This window comes from Molothrus ater, chromosome 4, assembly GCF_012460135.2.
Source record: "Molothrus ater isolate BHLD 08-10-18 breed brown headed cowbird chromosome 4, BPBGC_Mater_1.1, whole genome shotgun sequence".
NCBI lineage: Eukaryota > Metazoa > Chordata > Aves > Passeriformes > Icteridae > Molothrus > Molothrus ater.
This window is the reverse complement of record NC_050481.2, coordinates 57,431,694-57,452,743: the sequence shown is the minus strand read 5'-3', so window position 1 is coordinate 57,452,743 and position 21,050 is coordinate 57,431,694. Positions and strand designations below refer to the sequence as shown.

Genomic DNA, 21,050 nt, shown 5'->3' with positions numbered 1-21,050 from the left:
ACAAAAGAAAATGAAAAGAACCCCAAACACTGAGCAGGTGTTCAGTAAACAAAGAACCACACAGACACAACTAAGAATACACAAAGTTACAAAAACAAAGTGCACTTCACACCACACAAGGTTTTATTGTGGTTTTTACCTTTGATAGCCCTTTCCACTTTGACTTCAAGAAAAATAAGAGAAATAAAGCAAAAAAAAAAAAAGGAGAATGATGACAAGTGAATGAGAAAGAATTCATGGGTTAAAAAAAACCAAAACCAAAGTGACTCAAGCTCATGGATGCCCTTTGCTCTGTAAGCTGCATCTGATTCATGAAAAAAGAAGCCTTAAATGGAAAAATAATAAAGGAATATTTTCTCTAAAAAGGGAGAGAACTAAGAATGAGCAACACCAAACTCAAAGATATAATGAAGAAATGTTGGCTAACACTCTCATAATAATCTTGGCAGTGTACAGGAAAAAAATCCCTAATCTGCAAATACTTACGGCTATAGTAATTATGCAACTCTGAAAGGACAGTTTTCCTAGTTTCCCTTATATTCAACAGAAAGAGACAGCAACTTGCAGCAGGAAATTCAGATTTCACCCCTATTCACTGACTCCCAAAACTAAGTCAACAATAGCACATAAATTTTGATTTAGGTTTTAAATATATTTATCTATCTTAAGATGTGTGAAATCCTCTGTTTAAAATAAATATCCAGGCATGTAGAAAAATGGTAAGTTGAGTCATGGTATTGCACAAAGCTATCCCATGCTGTGCCTGTTTTACCATGGCAACAGAATATTATACAACAACATGTACATCTTTACCTCCTGCCATTGTCAGAGCTGCATCAAGTGCAGGACGCACTTCTTTTCCCAGCTGTTCTTGAACTCTGATTCCAAGCACAGGTCCAACATCTGTAGTATGGAGAGATAAAAATAACCAACACATGATACACTAGCTCAATTTAAACTGTCTCTTAAACTAGCTGCTATCAGACTCTTTACTTAACAAACACATGTATTATGTATATACATATATGTATGCTTATATATATATATGTGTGTGTGTACAATTTCATTCATACATACATATACATATGAATAAATATACATAAATTATTGAATTCTTTTTAAGGCCTGACAGTCAGAACTTAAGTGACAGAAGGTAATGCAGAGACACAGTTCTGCTCTAGCTAGCTATAGGTTTATAAATGAAAGAAGTAAATCAAAATATGGTGAAAAATATTCATTAACACTTGACCACATGGGTAAAAACAAACAAGAGTTTCAACAAACTCCACAATATGTATTTCATTGCATTTACTACTTTTTTGGGAACAGGATTTTTTCCACAATTTACCTTCAAGTGGTCCAGCATCTGAACAGCAATTTTGTGGCATAGTCTTTCACTACACACTATGTTTTCATATTGCAAGAGAAACTAAGAAGTGGATTCTTTTCCTTTCTCCTGTTCCTCACGTGTCCAGCAACACCAAGGTCACCCCCAAGCCAGCCCTGCTGAAATCCCTTAAGCTCATTAAGCCCCTGTACCCTCATGCAGAACATCCAGCACAGACACCACAGCCCCAGCTCCCCCCACCTCCAAACCCTCCAGTCTCCCTGCCCACAAACAAATGAACCTTGGTTCAGCAAAGCAGCAGAGGAACACTGAGCAGAGCTGGGTGAAACATTCTGATGTGACACATCCTTTAGGTAATCACTAGGTCCTCTCCATTATCAGATCACAGTAAACTGATTTTTCAGTTGTTTTCCTTTTGATGAGTTGGGAATACTGCCTGGTACAGAAGCATCCCTTACTGTCAGCACCATCATGTTTGGCTTGAGTTGAGAACTTCTACCAAGTATTAAACACTTTTCCACATTTCCTTAAGGTAGGCAAACTGAACCCATCTACAGTCCTCTAGAGATTCCTAATACTGTTGATTCCCTTAGGAAAAAACCTTCTGTACCCAGGTGTCACACACTTAATTCTGATATTTCAAGAAAATAAAAGCTATCTTTATTTTATGATTCTCTCATCACAGACCCATTAGGATCTGTTAACTAACATTATAAATTTGCCTTGAGAACAAATAAACATTTAATTTGAAATTTCAGTTTGGAGTGGCTGGGAAGCCTCAAGCTAATACTTGAAATACAAACATCAATTTTTTATTATAACTGTTGTTATTATTACCATAGACTTAAAGATTACATCTATTTTTTAGACCAGAGTGTTCCTGTTGAGAATTAAGTAGGAAGACTACTTACCTACTGCTACTACTACTTTCACAGGCATATTCAATGTGCAATAAAGTCTCACATAGACAAGACACATTAACCTCAGGGTATGCCAAGTTGGCTGAATTGAAAACTACTTTTAATATACATTTTAAACCTACACAGAAGCAGAGATTCTGGACATGAGAATCAATTTATTATAAGTGGCACAATGCCACAGCTGCACAGTTTGATCCCAGCAATAATCCCTCGATCCAACAATGAAACCTGTATGCATTTATAAACACCTGGCATACAATGCACCTTGAATCATTGTATGTACTGATTATGGTCAGCTCTTTCTATTAGGAATTTTGGACAATGAATCTTAAATTACAAAAAAAACCCAGTCAGTTTTCTGGTTGTTTTTGTTTACTGAGAGCTTGAAATATGATGCCTCATATTGTAACTGTGCTGAAGGGGAAAATGCAGCAGTTCTAATTCAAATTTTATCTCCTGCTCTTCAACTGCTTGTTCTGAAATGGCAAATACATTAAGCAGCTTTAGAAAGAAGATAAGCTTATAACTCAACTCCTAGCTGAAGAGAGGACAAAGGTAGAACAAGAAAACTAAACAGAGATCTGTCTCACTGGAAGTATCACAACTGCTAGTTGCTCTGTTCCTTGATATTTGGCTCAAATATTAAGACGTGAGGACAAATATTCCAAAATATTACAAAACTGAAAAGGAAAATAAAATATTAGCCTGACTTACTGGATAATAATTTAATAAAATACTTTTATTTTGGGAAATACTATGCATTATACAGCTCTGAAACATTTTGTGAAACATCCTGTAAAAAGCATTTTAGTCTCATTTACCCCTGAGAACAGAACTTCTATTTGAAAACCATATTCTGATAAATGAAATTTCACTTTGCACTATGAGCTAATTACATTATCTTATTGAAGCTTTTAAATATACATTGCTAATCCCCTTTAAATAAAATTACTTACTATTTAGGTCAGACAATGCTTTATCCTTAGTTGTGTTGTACTGGTTCACCAAGTAGTCAATTTGCTGAGAAGAAAACGATTTAAAAAACTATTAAAAGAACTGAAAAAAATAACCCTTTTGAATGTGTCAAATAATCATTCTGAAACAATCAAAATATGTGTGCAAATCACTGGTCTTCTACTGTTATCAACTAGCCAAGTATTTTATTTGCTTAACAGAACAGCACATAAAGACAGTGTTTGATTGGGATATCTACTTAATTGGAACAGCCCTGTGGTCAATGATTCAGCTCAAAAATATTAACTAGCAGGCACTGTGGCCTTAGGGAGGCTTCAAGTCAGTCAGGCCAATAAGGTTTTCCATGTCTTCAACTCTGTTACTTGATTTTCCCTGGCACGAGTTCCTCCTTCATGGAAAGGCATGGCATTGATGTGGTGGCAATTTTGAAACAATTCACCAAGCCAACAGATTTGTATTTGGGCAGCCCCTCAGAGCTTCTCTTGTGGAAAGGAGTCGGCTGCTCTATCTTAACACAAGCAGTTTTCCTTACCCCCAGGTGGATTTGGCCCAGTCTCAACTTGAGCTCTACCAAACACCGTAACAATGTAGACCAGCAACTCAGTTACCACCAAATCCTGGGTTTGGAGAAAAGGCTAATAAAGAACCATCCCAAGTGGAAAAATTACACTAACTTTGAAAAGAAATTATTGATATCTGCATGCTTAAAATAATGAATTCTACCCCAATCAAGCTAAAATGGTGTAATGGTTAAAACACTTGAGAAATGGATTTCCAATTTTAAGCATGATTCAAATGTGTACAAAAGTATATCTGGCTTGCAGTCTCAAACTTTCTGTGAAATGAAAAAAGGAAAAAATCCACCCTCGAAACAACCTATTGATTAGTGAGTCTAATTAAATGACAAAGTATGGAGTGGATCTCCCTCTTCTAACACAGGAGAAAAAAAAATTGAGAGCTTCTTACTGAGAAGGCCTGTAGGCATATTTTTGCTTATTTATTATTTTGGTCTACCTAGGTTAACCAAAGGACTAAAATTTAGCAGGGATACAGGTTTCAAAGGTTTTGCATTGTCTCCAGCAATGTCCCAGACAAAAGGTGAATCTGTATGACTAATAGTGTTATTGCTCAATACTCACAGTCTGCAAATCTCCTGTGACATGAACTCTTAACACAGGACTTCTTTTACAAATCCTCTTATATCCTGTACACACCTCATACTGATGAGTCAAGGACATCAGTTCAAATTTCTGAGCTTTACAGACAATTAGTTGGATACTAGAACTTTTTAAAAAAACTGTAGCTCTTGTCCTCTCCTCAAGAAGCTCTTACAAATGTGTGTGTATACATGATACTCATGCACCTCGTCTGCCAAAATGACTCATGAGATACAGCTGATGACTGCATTAACACCAAGTCTAAAAAAGAAAAGGTAATAATACCACACTGAAACTAAAAAACTACCGAGATTTTGACTAACCTCTGGCAGAAGTGTTCAAGTCCTGACACTTTTAAATTTAATTATAAAGTGTTTTTATTAACATTTTAGCTAGTGTGTATTTTTTCCCTCTATTCAAGTAGTTATTTCTACCTAACAGATTTTCTCCTCTGAAGTTCCTGATTGTCAGAACACTGTCAAGGGGACTCTGGTGGTTTCTGATGTGACTGTATTGATCCTTCTGTGCCCAGCATCAGCTCCAGACTGACCAAAAGCACTCTGTTTCAAGAGGGATTATTGGCATGACCTCCACTTCTTCCCATATACCTCCAGCACCCATCTGTCACAACAGCACACACAGAAAAGTCTGGGGAACAACTCCAGATAGGAAAACATTTGAGGCCCCTCCCAAGGCCTCTCCTGTTCTCACACAGCCCTGGTGAGCAGAAAAGCACCCCAGAATTACTGTGACTGGGATGCTACCACACTTGTGGATTCCACATAACTGCATGAATTCCACCTATTTCTAATTTATCAGTCACATGGAAGTAAAACAGATTAATAAAACTGAATTCAAATAATTAAAATTAATGAAAGCCAAGGTAATATAAATGTCAGACTTTTTTGCCCCCTATAAATTCACTAAGAACTGAAATTGCACATTGTCTACAAGTCTTCCTAACTAGCTTTTTCTTTTTTTTCCAACACAAAACAAGATATGCAGAGGACTGCTTATGGAACTCTAAGGAAAATTTGAAAGAAAATAATCTTTCCTCTTAAGTATGGTACAGTGTGACTTTAGTTTACAGAAAAAACAGTCCAAAATATTCCTGGAAAAGAAGTTATTGTGGCTCTGTCCTAAAGCCCATAGAACTATGCCCAAAATACAAGGAAACAAGAAAGAGCAACAAGGAATCCAAGTTTCATGTCATACTTTTTTTTTTAATGCTTTCCTTTTAAAATCTTTTTTTCCAAATTATTTATCTTCTGCATGTGATCTACACGAGTTCAGTAGGAGGAAAAGGGCCTACAAGCATCACAGCAACTAACTCCCAAAGTGCAGCTCAGAAGTTGTTCAAGCAATGCTGATCCATCAGGGTAACTCCTAAGCCCTTACTGCTATGTGAAAACATCTTACCTTGCACGGTTTATTCTACTTAGTGAGTGGATATACAAAAAATATAGAAAATACTGCAGGTATATAGAAAGAAAGAATGAATTATTTTCTGCAGTATTTCTTATTTATACCTCTTCCCTCCCACCATCATTCCCCATAAAGAAAAAGTTCTTTACCGCTGGAGTGTCGTTAAGGAAAATTTTCAGATCTTTAAAATTACTGTTAACCAGTTTCTTTGCTCCTCGGACTTGGTTAGTTAAATGCTGGTTGGCAGCATATGCACAGAGCACTCCAACACTACAAAAAATATAGATAACAGATATTTTGTTAGTGTAAGTGCATATTCTAACATAAGACAGAATCAAAAAATTATAGCCAAAAAAAAGTCAATATTATCAAAAGAAAGAAAGATCTCCATAAATTACTACAGGTTCTCAAATACACCAGGAAGCAGACTGTAAGACTGAGCCAAAAGGGCCAATATCATAGTACTAGTTCAAAAAAAAGAAAGGAAAAGCAATGTTACCCCAAACTCTTCTGAAGTTATTAATGTACAACTACTACTGCATTTGCATGGGTACTGTCAGAAAACGTGTATATAGCCTAAGTAAGTTGTATGAGACTTAGAAACATTAGGGTCTTTTACAAGTAGCATGAACCTTGACACAGCTATAAACAAATGTTTGCCAGTTAACTGTGAAAAGCAGTATTTTTCATTTGATAACTTCAGCAAGGTTTATTCATAATAACGCAATGTATTTACATAATTGCATGGATCATTCAAAAGCACACAAATAGTCCATATTAATGCTAAAATAATATGCATTTCCTGATACTGAAACAAAAGGTGGAAAGTGAGCTAGACTTCTTGTCAGCACTGCTGATGACTATTTTCTATTTGATCACTCTTAATTGTAAAGTTCTCATTATGGCATGGCACATCTGCACAAACAGTAAGTTAAAAGGCAATTAAAGGTCCCATGAGAGACTTTAAGGATCTCTTATCATACATGAACCTTAGTTTTTTGTTTAGCTTAGGTGTAAAACAGACTTAAAGAGAAGGATGACTTTTAGACATCTCATATTCACAGCTAGCCTTGCAGACAAGTACCAGAAAAGTCAAGAGTAACCACCAGAGTGGTAATAGCCCCAAAACCAGGCTGCCTACAAACCGATCTGATGGGCTAAGCACTAACTCTGAGATTGAACCAGCAGAAGACTGAGATGCACTCACCACAGGCAGGATATATCCCCAAAGGGCAGGCACTGCCTTGAGGCTGCAGTCAGGTGTGCTACAGGCAATTCCTGGTCGGCACATTCGGTAAGTCTCTTACTTTATACTGCAATTCAACAGAGAGGCAGTACCCTGAAAGGCCATTATGGACACCCCAACACATGGGAAGGGAATTCCTAACACAAATGGTACTGTACTCCTGCTCAACTGTCAAACATCCTAAGCTGGGGTGTCCAGAAGACTTAGACACTAGTATTTTTAAACCAGACTTACAGAAACTAATCCAGGCTCTCTACAGGGAAAAAGATACATGCTAAGTCTAACTCTTGCTCCAAAGAATATGCATTCAAAGGCAGCCATAATACAGCCACATAAATGAAATGATGGAGAGCTAACAGGTACCTAAAATAACATGACCTGTGTATCCTGGCAAGACAGGAGCAAACACCCTGATTAAAGATGCTCATCTCCTTCTTCAGTGAATCAATACCAAACCTTCATCTTTATTTTGCTTTTCCTACTTTAGCTTTTCCAAACAATGTAAAGGCTTGTTCTTCTCATAAAACTGGTCATATGTGCAAGAACTTCCACTGTTTTCAACTAACCAAGTATTTTATTCGCTTAATAGAACTGCACATAAAGAAAGTGTTTGATTGGGATATCTACTTAATTGGAACAGCTCTGTGGTCAATGATTCAGCTCAAAAAATATTAACTAGAAGGCACTGTGGCCTTAGGGAGGCTTCAAGTCAGTCAGGCCAATAAGGTTTTCCATGTCTTCAACTCCATTGCTCTTGCTCTGAAAAATACTTTCTGAAGGAAAATTCTAATTTCAATCTCAAAGCAGCTCACAGGGAGAAAGGGAAGGACTATATGCTACAGGTCAGATCTATTAGGATTCCTATGTAAACATTTCTTTCAATATCCAAAAATATTCATTACAGGATGACAGAGGCTGACATAAAGTGGTTGCTTCTCTACTCAAAATTTCACAGTTATGTCTTCAAACCTGGCTGTTAATTAACCTTCCAGAAGTCACTAAGGAACAAAGGGACACAGACATCTATCCTCCTCCTTAACCTACATCAAATGGCATAGTTTCATTGCCACTATGAACCAACACTCAAGCAGACACTATGATCGCCATTCTCAAGGACTGAGAACTCAGAATGCCTAAATACCAAAGAACTGAGTAACTTTCACTTGAAACCATTCTATAATTCTATGACAAGCACAGTAAACTGTTTAATTTTGAATACAGGCAATATACTATTTCTTTTCACTCTACTGTGATGGCAATTGCTATCAAAATGTTTTTTGCTTTTCTTTGTTAATGAGAAGACAAACAATCTCAAGCTATCAGGAAAAGCAAACATGTATATTGCTCTGAGGCTCAGAGTTTATGACCACATCCTCATTCTTTAGACAGACAGCATTTTTATCCTTTGGATTCTATGCTCAGAGATCAGAAAGGTCAATTGGAGCTAACAAAACAGTACTTTGTAAGATCTCAGCACAACATCTTTCTCTTCAGCTTCCTAAATAGAAAGAGTGGGAAGAAACAAGATAATGGAGATACTTCAAGCAGCCAAGGTACTCTGACTATACTCTGACTGTAACTAAACAAACACACAACATGAGAGGAAAAATCTATTTATTATGTAACTGAGCCTTCAGTCAACATTCAATAAGCAGCTATGAGGAGAAAGTCATAAAGCAGGAATAAAAAGGACATGCCACTTCTGTGACAGGTTAAGAAAATTCTTTTAACAATTCTTCAGGAGTCCAATATTCCACACTCAAGTTTCTTGCCAGGTTTCACAGATGCATATAAATGTTACTAAACCAGGTGCAGGGGTTAATAGAAACCTTGAGCTCATTTACATATTAGAAGAATAGCCCCTTCCTCGCTACCAGATAAATAATTTTTAAAAATTATGGAACAGAGATTTCTGTATCAACTTTTCCACCAATTCTTTCACATACTATTGATTTCCAGGTTCTGAACAATGTGTATTACCAATCCTACAAAGCCAAGAGGACAAATGTGAAGCCTGATGAAGGTACTTGCCAAGATGCCAAATACCTTTTCCTTCCTCCAGACTTGACTTTCCTGAACATCCATTACTTCAAAAAAAAAAGAGGTTATAACACAAGCTCTCTTGTTGCCTCTCTTGGAGGCACAGAAAACTGACTATGTGTTTTCCTATGCAATAACCAAAACATTTTCTATCACCAGCAAATTTGGTATTGCAATATATGCTTTCTTAAAAATCAAATGTTCCTCCCTTGCCTTTATAATGTACAAGAATTAATGAAATTCTATTTCTTTCCCAGAGAAAACATGCTTGCCTAAGCTTGCAGATGACTAGTGAGTAAGATATAATAGCAGGTCTCTGTCCCTAAACTTTCAGTTAACATTTGAAGAAAATAATATAATTGTTTACTTAAGTCTGGAATATCAAATCTACTTAGCTATGTATTTGACAGATTATTCCTACATCCTCTGCTCTTTAGCAATAGAATCCTACTTTGTAGGGATACTCTCATGTATAAAAGCAGTGAACTACCAAGACACTGCATGTGTCTTGGTAGGGATACTCTCATGTATAAAAGCAGTGAACTACCAAAACACTGCATTTTTGACTCAATCTATAAAGAAATATTTCAAACAGAAAGTGTATGTACTGAAAATGACACCCTAAAGGCCTATTAAGATAAACAACTGCATATATAATCACAGATTTTCCAACTTCTTTCGTATACCCCTCCTTGAGGAAAGCAGTAGTTCTCACTTAAGCACCACCTGCAGAAAGCAGATCTAGTTGAATCCTTTTTTTAAATTGAAAGAAAAACCCCCAAACTTACACTTCCTGTACACACCACTCCAATAAGCAGAGTCTAAAATCTCATTCCAATTACAGAGCACTACATCAGTGGAAAAGTGAGAAGAAATGTTCCTCATTAGTAAAATCTACTGGCTGAGACATTCTAAAATCCTGCATTAACAGCACGTGTATGTCAGTGTGAACTTGCATCCTGACACACATGAAAACCCATCCCCACGTTACTAGAGTTTTCTAGAGCTGTTGCCTAGATACACAGTTCATTGCAAGCTCCACTATCAGAGTCTTTCCCCTACCAATACTCTTCACTGTGCATTTAACCTGTCTTTCCCAGCCAGTGAAAGAAACCAATTTGAAGCTATTTTTCCATATCTAGGACAGGGAAAAAAAAAAAAAAAAAAGGAAAAAAATGGCTCAATGAGAGAATCCCAGAATATCTAGCACTGTAAGAGACAGGGAGAAGATAGAGAACACACACTTAGATGGTAATCCTGAAGAAATCCACCCCCTAGAAACCTTCCCAGGCCTTCCAGCAGCTGTCTATGTGTAGGTTCCACAGGAGTGCCTTCAAAGCAAAGCTCCACTGGCAGAGGTGCGGGTTCAGGGTACTCTGTGGGATGCCGATCTTGCCTTGCCTTGCATCTTCTGAAGCAGCACAGCTCAGGGTAAAGGAGTCTGTAGCATTCCAGTCTCCTGGCAGGGGTTTGGGAGCTCTACTCCCAAAGAAGGCCTCTCATGCTTCATGAACTTAAATTATACCAAAACAATGACAGGGCTTCCTTAGTAATTTCATTGCATGTCTCAATGTAACCCTGTATTGATAGAGATCATTCAAGTTTGCATTCCTTTGCCTCTGTCTGCAAGTATCCATAAGCATTTTACTCACACAGGACTAAATTCTTCTGGTTATAGTTATTATTAGATTATTATCTGGTTATTATTATTATTATTACATATTCAGCTGTGGCACAGTCCTTGAGAACCGTGATTTTGGGAAGAATTACAGGTAAACCTTCCACCTAGGCTGAAAATGCATAGAAACTTCGGGAAAAGCAGGTAATAAAGTTTCCACAAAAAAATCACCACAGGGATACTTTCTGAGTACAGTACAAGACACCTAGAAACAGTTTTAAGTAAACCTCAGTTTTAAGTAAATTCCTCCAGTATTTTTTGTTGGGGCCATGGCTACCAGTATGAGTGTCCTTTTATGCTACAGCACAGCAGTAAGCAACCTGACATGGGCTTAAATGGATACAGGCACAGCATCTCCTTGTCACTTGTTGAAGAAGATCCAGGAAGGGCAGGAGAAACTCTCTTTGTACAGAGCACATTGGAGACTTGAGCCCTCAGTCAGTCTGGGATCAGTAATATTAGCCTTATAAAGTTCTATCTTGCCTTGCACATCACTCACAGCATTAGAGACTTAACCAGGGAGTCCTCATATGGGATCATCTCTACTCAACCTTCAGAGTGATTTCAGGCAACACCCCCCACTTAGGGTAAGCATCTGATACATCATGATGTCTCATAAAAAAAGGGGAGGGAAAGGAGACACTAAAGAGGCAATTTCCTTAGTTCTGGAAAGCATATTACTAGGGATCACTGATCTGCCAGTCATGACCTGGGAAGAATCACTTGCCCGTGCTGGCTGTGCTTAATCCCACAAGGACAGCTGGCAGCAAAGGCACAGGTTAAACAGACCAACAAGGGGGACAATCTTAAGTTTTCTACTAACAGGCAACATTCCCCAGTCATTACAGCCAGAAAGCAGCATGCTGCAACACAGCATCCTGCAATGTGGTGGAAAGACAGCTGGCAAGCTCTGTGACCTACCTCCAGTTTCAACATGTTGAATGGTAATTTAATAACTTATTGTCTTCAAGGCACACTTGAACCATAAAGGACTTTTGTCCTGTCATCATGGCAGGGATGCACATATCACCCTACACCATTCAGTTTACGAGTTTTCAAATTCCTGAGGGTCACGTTTGTTAGTGATGTTTGGGAGAAAAGAGCATTTTCCCATATCTGATATCAGCCTGTCCCCTGTTTGAGCGTAAGCAAGGTCACCATTTGTCGTGACACATGGTAATAGAAAAAAAAAAACAATTTAGATTACAGCAAAGTGACAAAGTACATCCCATATGACTGAACAGTCACACTGTATAGATCAAAACACTTTTTTTCTTCTTATATAATCACAAAATAAGGATAGTAGGCAGGTGAAAACATGAAGAAGTTAAAGGAAAACAGAAAGCCTGAAGACAAACAATGTATTTTGAAAGTAGGAAGAAATCTTGATTGTAGTTCCTCATCACCCATTACATACCCAGCACAGGAGTACAGTCCTAACACCAACAGTGCAAAAATGTCTCCAAACTCCAGGATTTACAAGGAGTGCATGCATGGTTTAAACAACACAGGACCCAGAAGAAAACCCATTGTTTTGAACTAGTATAAATATCTGGAGTACAGCAACTACTGGAGGAAATCACTTACTTGCTTTTTTCACCACCCCAGCACTCCCAAGAACAAAGCAGTATGTGATATCTCAGGTTCTCTATGGGATGGGGGCTGAACACAGGGTACAGTCTCTCGTGCTCAGAAGTGTAATGCAACATTCTGCAACTACTGTTTTGAGACTGGCAAAAGTGTCATTTGTCCAATACATACATAATTTTTTGTTTGTTTCACACCTATATTCTGCTCAATTAAGTACCAACAATAGCAACAGTGGCAGCATTTTTCATAATGCAGTTACATTTTCTTTAATAAGCAATAATTTCTGCACCTGTAGGCTAACACAGTAATATGATTTGTCATATGACACTGCAAAATAAGTGCTATACCAAGGTTCATATTGTTCTCTTTATCACACTTGCCTTATTATTAAAGAAGCAACAAAAAGAAATGTTGCAAAACAGCTCCTCTGACAGTCAGCATTTTTCTTCTGTCTCTGATGCATTTCCCCACCACAGTTGTCACAGCAACGACACATACAGAAGCAAAGTCCCACAAGAGGCAGTAACAAAATAAATAGCAATCCCAAGGCTGCGGAGACTATAAAACCGATTTCATAGTAGATGGCCTGTAATTCAGACAAAAATAGTGGTAACAGCAAGTAGGTATCACACAGTAACTGCAATCAACATAGAGCAAAGAATTCAAAATCAAACTACAGACTAAACCATCTACTGAGTTACTGAGGTTATGGAATTGGTGTATTTTGTCAATTATTGACAACTTTTCTAACAAAAAGATACATAATGTTGTAGATACTGATAGCTAATAATTATTTTCCTAGAGTATTAGCTAGGCAAACTACGAGAGTGAGTGCTAAGAGAGAAGTAGGCTCACAAAAAATAAATGTCAATCAGTGCAATGGAAACAGGTTAAAAATGAACACATCTGAATTCCCAGACCACGAATGTACTGTTTATCACATCTGTTTCCAAAAAGGCTCCACAAATGTCAGCAAGGCTAACTAGAGCAACACCTCATCGGGGAAAAGGAGGCTTCACTTTTTCTCCATTTCATTCAATTAGAGTAGAAAAAGTCATCTAAACCCCAGAGGGAAGTATTTCACTGGATGATTGATTACAATGGCAGGGGTTACTCCAAAGGTCTGAATTTAATCCTGCTTAGGGACTGGAAAACATGAAGAAGCAGACAGATTTTAAGATCTCTCAGGTAAAGACATTTATTCTGCTGCCAAACAGCAAGGCAGCAGCAGCTAAAAGGATGCTTTCCAAAGCTGCCAGGAGTGAAAGGGAACGATGCAATGCAATACCCTGACTTGCTTTCACACTGCAAGAGCCCCAGGACCAAGAAGCTGGGCCAGGCAGCCCTGCCAGGGCCCTGCACGAGGCAATGTGGCTCCCAGGGGACACACTGTGAGCTGGCCATGCTGCTTCCCTCTGCTCAAAACACAACCCAGCTGAAACCAGGCCAGGGAGGTGAATGTGCACAGAGATAGCACAGTGTGGGCATGCCTCAGGAGTCCTTCTCCCCTGGGAAATGTGTCTTCTCCTTTCCTTTCCCAGTCTAAGGAGAACTAATTCTCACACTAGTACTTTGAGTCCTTTGCTGTTTTACAGATCCACCAGCACAAGGGCAACTTGGCAGCAAAAGGATGAAACTGAGGCTACATAACTGTCCTGTAAAATAAGTTACATTTTCTCACAAGATATCAATCATGCTCTAGTTCCAGCTTTGCTGATGCCCTTCCTCACAATCCCTAATTACCAACTGAGCCAAATACAGCAATTACCACCATAAGCAGAGTTGCAAATTTCTGCCCTAATTAACAATTCTAGGATGAAAACTACTCTTTTAATTATTATTATTATTAACTGCTTGTTAAAACCTGTGCTTCCTTCTGAAGACTATGAACTGCATGTTTGAAAGAAGAATTTGGCTGGATTTTGCTAAAGAATCACTGTTTTCTTTTCTATGTAGCTGAACGCTTCAAAAATTAAATGACAGCATGTTATTTTAAGATAGGTTAGATGGAAAAACAGTATTTAAAGTAACATTAAAAATGACTGTGGATGTTTTAACAGCAGTGCAGACAAGGTTAGTTTCTTTTCACAACTGTATATCTACCATAAGACATTACCTGAAGAGTCAGGACAATATTTTCTGGCTGTGGAAGTCAAAACAAATGGAGAATGTGTATAACACACAGGCAGCATGCGCAAAAAACAAATCCCATGAATAATGAATAAATAACCATGACTAGATCATAACAGTTAACAACACAGAAACAATAACAAACAAGCCACTAAAGTAAAATAATTCACAGAAGCACTATTAAATAATTATGGAAAAATATTTACAATAAAATACATGGCAGCTCTTTTCTGGTTTCCTTGGTGAATGAAAGGAATCTAGGATTTGTCCAACAAATACTTTCATCTTCAAACAATGACAGAGCAGTTACTTCCACACTGAGCATCTATTTCATATAATTCCCAATATACCTCACAGATGGCCAGAGATGGCATTATTTTGTGGTTTGGTGATTTCTTCATGAATTCCACCTGTCATAACTGATATGATATTCTTGACTAACTTTTTCTTCTCAGTGCTTATTTTATTTTAGTAGCTCCAGTAGCAGTTTGGGATCTTAACACATTACACACAAAATTCATTCTATTCACTTTCAATTAACCATGTAGAGGTTCAATTTAAATTATTCAAAAGAAAAAAAGAAAAGACATTCAAGAATGACTGAACTATTTAACAGTGCTTACCTATTTTCTAATCTGTAGAACCAGAAAAACACTGAAAACTAAATATTCAATGACAGAATTTCAGAAAAACTGAATTTCCCTTATCTCCACAATTATAATAAAACATAATTTATATTATTTCCCCCTTCATTATATTATAAATATAATAAAATATAATTTATATTTTATTTTCCCCTTTATCTCTACCTGCCAAATTCACAGCTGACAGTGTTTTCCCCTTTCTCTTAACTGGAAGAAAAGCGGACAAGCTAGAGATGGCAAGACCCCTCAGCCCAAAGTCTGATGTGTGAGAATCAGAAATGTTCAAGTTTTAGCAATTTTTTAATCAGCATCACACACATCCTTTCGAAACCTCTACTGTACAGTACTACTTAAAATATTCAAAATCATATTTTGAACATATTACCGTATTTTCTCCTGTATCAATGGGAGGATGACTAGTGCTTCCCCCCCCTTATTAATCTGGTACCAAGTATGATTTTGAACATCTCAAGCATGCAGCTCCCAGCAGAAGCAAAGCAGTGGCAGCAGCAGTGAGCTGGCTCCCCTGAGCAGGCACGGCTCAGCTGCTGGGCTGACCTGGCAGATTGCTGCCCCTGGCAGGGCATGGGGAGTGCTCATGGTTGGAGTCCAGCTGGGAACACTAGGACACACAGCACAAAAGAGGGAAGGGTCTCCTGGGTCACTAATACATTCTATAAATAGGTTAAAAAAATGATACAAAGGAACAACAGCAGAAATTTAACAGGATAAACAGGGGAAGCAGATTTCCTGTTCCTGCTACTGAAGGGCTGTTCTCAGTTCTTGGTGAGCAAGTCTTCTCACACATCCACTTCAGGCCTCATGCCTCAGTGCTAGCCCTATATTTTGCCCAAGAAGCAGAACCTTCTTCCTCGTGCTTCCTCTCCATATATATTTCAACAGAGTAAACACATCCCTTATCAACTCTTTTCCTAAGCTAAGCAAACTCTTCCAGTTTCACTTGAAGGTCCACAAGTTTCCCAGATCACCCTAACAGACACTTCCTGAACTCATCCTAGTCTGAATCCATTCTTCCTGAATTTGAGTGATCAGAACCACAGGCAAACATTTCTAACTACTTATTCACATTCTTCAGCAACATTCACACTTCCCTGTCTCCATTGGAAATTCTTCCAGGGGCACATCTACAGCCATGCTGGCTGCTTCACACTGATGCTTCTGTCTTCTGAAGCACACTCTTACTTGTTCTGATATATTTTCATTTTCCAAATCTGTTTCAAGGTTTTGCACTGTATTCAGATCAGAATTTGTACAGATGAATGTCCTGTATCTGTTCTGCTTCTTAAGCACTCCTGTATTTTAACTGCCACACTTTAATCACATCCCCTACACAGGACTAGTCTCAGGTTTCTCACGACTTGCATACTGGTTACTAAATACTCTGCTTGTGGTCAGGGATACCACCTACAGTCTAAAGGTCTTGTCCTGAGACTCTCCCCTCCAAGCCCTACCCTTATATTCTTCCCTGGGGATGCAGGAACAATCTGTGCTGCACCACTCTCTAGAGTCCTACCAAGCAAGCAGGTGGGATCAGAAAGAGTCACTTGATGCAGCACAACAACAAAACCCACACACCAGGATGTCATGCAGAGCTTATCAAGCTACTGGAGAAACAGGCTCGCTGCTGGGAAGACACAGAAGCACCAGTAAGGCCATCCTGGTCACAGCAACAGCTCAGTGTCTGTGTGCAAACACCACACCCACCCTCCTGAAGGGCACACCTGCACCAAGTCACGTATATGAAGTAACTTGGCCATTGCCTGGGCACAGTTAAATTTCTACTGTAGAAACTCAGCTCCTGATTCAGAAGTGGAACACTGCTCCAGAACAGCCCAAAACTTAGATGCACATTCCATTCCATCTTCTTGCTAATATATAAATAGTATATTTATAATACAAATTCAGCTTTTTGAAAACAATAGGTGAAGCTTAAATGAGAGCTAAGCAGTAATGGTTTTCCCTAAGGTTTTGGAAATAAAACCTGATTTTTCAATACAAAGAGCCATCAATCTTTGTGCAACAATCCCATTACAGCTGGAATTTTTAAGCCATCTTTAACTACGAGTAGTCTCTTTACAGTGGCTTGTGGAATTTTCTTTATAACTGGTCTCACATTTTTCAGGAAAACATCATACTTATTATTAAAAAACATCCATATTTGTATTCTGTTAATATACTTTTAAAATACTAACTCCTGGTTTAGAAAAAAAACTGAATTTCAAAGTCATAATTTTTATTATTTTATGCAGATACACACAGACAATTTACCTTTTGATAATCGCCCTGTGTATTTCCAAACTGCTGCTGTGCTAGTTTTCTGATGAGATCTGAAAATAAGCAAGAATATTCCACAGTTTTAAACAACATATTTTATAAAAGCAGAGGAAAGAGAATAATATGAATTCTACTGTTAGGTTGGCAAGATGAAATTAGGAACAGCAATCAACAGCATAGGCAAGCATGTAAGTGTTCTCATAAATCTGTATAGTAACAACATTTCTAATTAACTGAGTGTTTTATGAGCTCACAGGAATATAGCCAGGTTCTCTATCTATTAATCAGTTGCTACTAAAATACAGTGAAGGTTTGTCTGAGGTCTTTTCTCTGTACCATAAAATCATTACAAGTTTATCACATATGTAGCAATTACCTGGACAATGTTTTGGGCATCAGTTTTGCTTCATGTTTATGCCAAGTACATACATGCATAAATATACATACACATATGATATACACAGCATTAGATACATAATGTGCAAAACAAGCATGCTAATGATGACTTCTTGACTGAAGGGTACAAAGAAGATCCTTATCTTGCCAATGTTATCCCAATCCTTTTTCCACTTTTCATTTCTGTATTTTCTTCTTTGATCTCTGGATCTCTGGTATGTAACACCACCAAAACAAATGAGAAAGCCTAACATGTGACTATTTGCTGTGCATCAATCCAACACTCACTCTAACTTACTCACAATATACAAAATTACAGCAATCACAAAACAGGCAGGAATTTAACACAACTAGTGCCACCTTCAGTAAACCCTGGCAGCTGCAACAAACAGATCCCCTTTTTGGGACATCACCAGCCTACTGTTATCAAGGTGTTGACAACCCTATGGAAACTAAGTTGGGAACTGTGGCTCCCAGCCACTTCTGTGACCCCCTGCACTCGAAGGAGAGGGGCAGCACCCGCTCTGCAGACCCTCTGCCTCACAGAAGCACCAGTGGCCCTGGGCGTGCTGCATGCTATGCAGTGTAAAAGCAATAGTGTTTGCATGCTCAGGAGAAATAAACTGACCAAACTTCTGGTCTCTGATGAGGAGGAAGCACATCAGGAAGGCAAACACTACACCTCAAACAGCTCAAGGAAGAACTCTACACCCTATGCTCATACAGAGCTGGACTTCATCCTACTGTTGCCTTGTTTTTAGTCTCCCCATTATTTATACTTAATAAACAACCTCCAGTTAGAGGATAAAAACCTCCAGAAAGTTACCTAACCTGGGGATCCATAAAGGACCTGAAGGTGTAAAACTGACTGTTCACCTCCCAAAAATACAAGGCCTCTCAGACGTTATTGTAGCACTCAAAGTATGTTCAGGGAACACACAGGGGCTGTGATCTCACTCCTCTCTCACCCCACCCATGGCTCAGGAAAACAAATCCCTAAGCAAGCAGTGTCCATAGCTCTCCCTCCTCAACACCCCACAGTGGGAACATGGACTCGACTGATGGAAGAGATCCTGAAGACTTCCTCACAGAAAACTGTCCAAGGAAAGAGAACACACGACAGCAAAGCACCAACTCCTGCTTTAAGGCAGGTAGTCCCAGCACCACTGCCAACTAAAAATTAACAATCTGTTAATGCATCAGTGAAGTACCAAGCCACAAATCACCCCTTGCATAGGGAGTAGATTCCAAAACACTCAGAGAGTGATGGTGGTATATAAGCAAGGACTCTATTCTGAGGCAACCTCAGTTTGGAAAGATCACAGATAAAGTACAAGATAAGGCTGAATCCCACAGTAAGAGAAATGGAAATCAAACATACATGGAATAAGCACCTGGGAAGCACAAAAGAGTTATGACCCCTGCAATTCCTTTCACCATGCATCTTGGGAGTCATGAGACTGCTGAAAGAAAAGGCACACACCACTGCATGGGCAACACACAACTGATCACTGCTGCAACTCTGAAACATCTCTCACACTGGGACCAGCAGAGTCCTCCCTGCATGGAGACCATCCCAGGCAGCATCTGTGCTTCTCTGAAAGTTTCAGTAACAGGAGATACAAATCTAAGTGAGGCAAAACTTCACAAACCCCAAAGATGTAATTCACACTGGTTGTTAGACAATTTTTTCTTCTTCAGCAGAGGTAACATTTCTTTCTTCCTGCTGATTTCTATGCCACGTAAATAAATTTAAGAAATATGGCTGCATGAAATAATAAATGCAATATATTTTTTTTTGCAGCTAGATGGCTTTCAGCAAACAGGAAAAGGGGTAAAACAACTCTCTTTTTAACATATTGATTCAACTATTTAGCATTGTAGAAAACCACTAATGAGAAAGTGACCAGCTTAAATTAGAATGTGATAGGAAGGAATAAAAAAGGAAAAGGTTTTGTGATCCTCTGTGCATGAAGCAGCACAGACTGTGTGCAGGTGATCAGATGCAGGAGCCAAGTGCCCAAGATTCTGTGGCATCACTCTCCCTTAAGCTACTCTGAAGGCAACCTGAAGACTCCCCAGCAACCTGCTCTCATTTCCAGGCTACCCCTAACTTTGACATTCATCTTGGTTTGTAAAACAGTTGAACTTGATTATGTCTGAAGGTCCCCTCCAGTGCGAAATATTCCAAAGTTATCCTGCAATCATGACTTTCCATTATAAATTATTTAGTGCAGTAGTGAAAATACTGCCAGGAAGCATGAAAGAAAGCAAGATTTTACTATTGACAAAAATGTCCTTCGATACATTTCCTACTATTGAGAATTGGTACAAGAAAATCTTAAAAATACTAGCTTTTCCCATTAAATAAAAATTGAAGGCATTTATCCATTCTCCTAGTTGAATGTCTGTCCCCATAGTAAGTTAAACATTAAAAAAACCCAAACCCCCAAACATGTTACATGAAGTTTTACATACTTGTATAAACACACAGCCACACTCACACAGATTTATGGACCTTTGCTGGTACACATTATGCACATGAAAGCAACTACTCAAGAGAAACAGAAATAGCTGAGAACAGAAGGGACCCCTCAAGATTATCCAGTCCAGCCTCCCAGCTCAGGCCAGAGTGACCCCCCCACAGGTTACCCAGGGCCATGTCCAGTCAGGTTTGCAGTATCTCCACACAGAAGAGACAATACTTAAAAAACTCAAACCAAAACAACCCAAAACTTGCTCTCATTTCTTGTGATATGCTTAAATTGCTCAGAGTGTTCCTGATTCACAGTTTTATTTATACTGTTTCTGTATTTTATAGCGTGTGAGCAAAAAAAATGACAGAAGTCAACATGAATACACTATAACAAACTCATGCAGAAAATAGCACTTCATACCTTATTTTGACATTTAGAGATTCTAAAGCTTATTCATCAGAAAGTAAAACATCTTTAGGTTAATAAACAAGAAAGCCTGAAAATTGGTACAAAAGGTTCCCATGTGGTTTGAATAAATTTAATAGTAAGAACAGTACAGGTTTCATGCACAACTCAAGGGCTGCTACACAGACTATTTTTCCCCTTAATTTTACAGAATGTGAGACTGCTCTGCTGAATAAAGATTCATTACTTTGATTACTTTGCAATGATTTTTCAGAAGTAACATGATGCTCCAGGGTGTTTTTCTAACCAGGCAGCACACAGTGA

General features: G+C 38.4%; 1 protein-coding gene across 10 annotated transcripts in view; it reads right to left on the bottom strand.

Moving 5' to 3' along the window:
- PROM1 (prominin 1) overlaps positions 1–21,050 on the bottom strand; it is a 62,836-nt gene that overhangs the window by 22,127 nt on the left and 19,659 nt on the right. For 7 of the 10 annotated variants that reach the window (XR_004980094.2, XR_004980096.2, XR_008508325.1 and 4 more), the window contains exons 3-8: positions 17,443–17,501; positions 14,496–14,522; positions 12,760–12,965; positions 5,975–6,095; positions 3,225–3,288; positions 814–903 (exon numbers count right to left, since the gene is read on the bottom strand). Coding sequence is in view for 4 of the 10 variants with exons in the window: in XM_054514629.1 (XP_054370604.1) it covers positions 814–903; positions 3,225–3,288; positions 5,975–6,095; positions 12,760–12,965; positions 14,496–14,522; positions 17,443–17,501 (567 nt within the window). In the remaining 6 variants the exon portion in view is untranslated. The remainder of the gene's footprint in view (positions 1–813; positions 904–3,224; positions 3,289–5,974; positions 6,096–12,759; positions 12,966–14,495; positions 14,523–17,442; positions 17,502–21,050) is intronic. The other 3 variants (XR_008508326.1, XR_004980098.2, XM_036382035.1) reach the window with 1 other exon arrangement.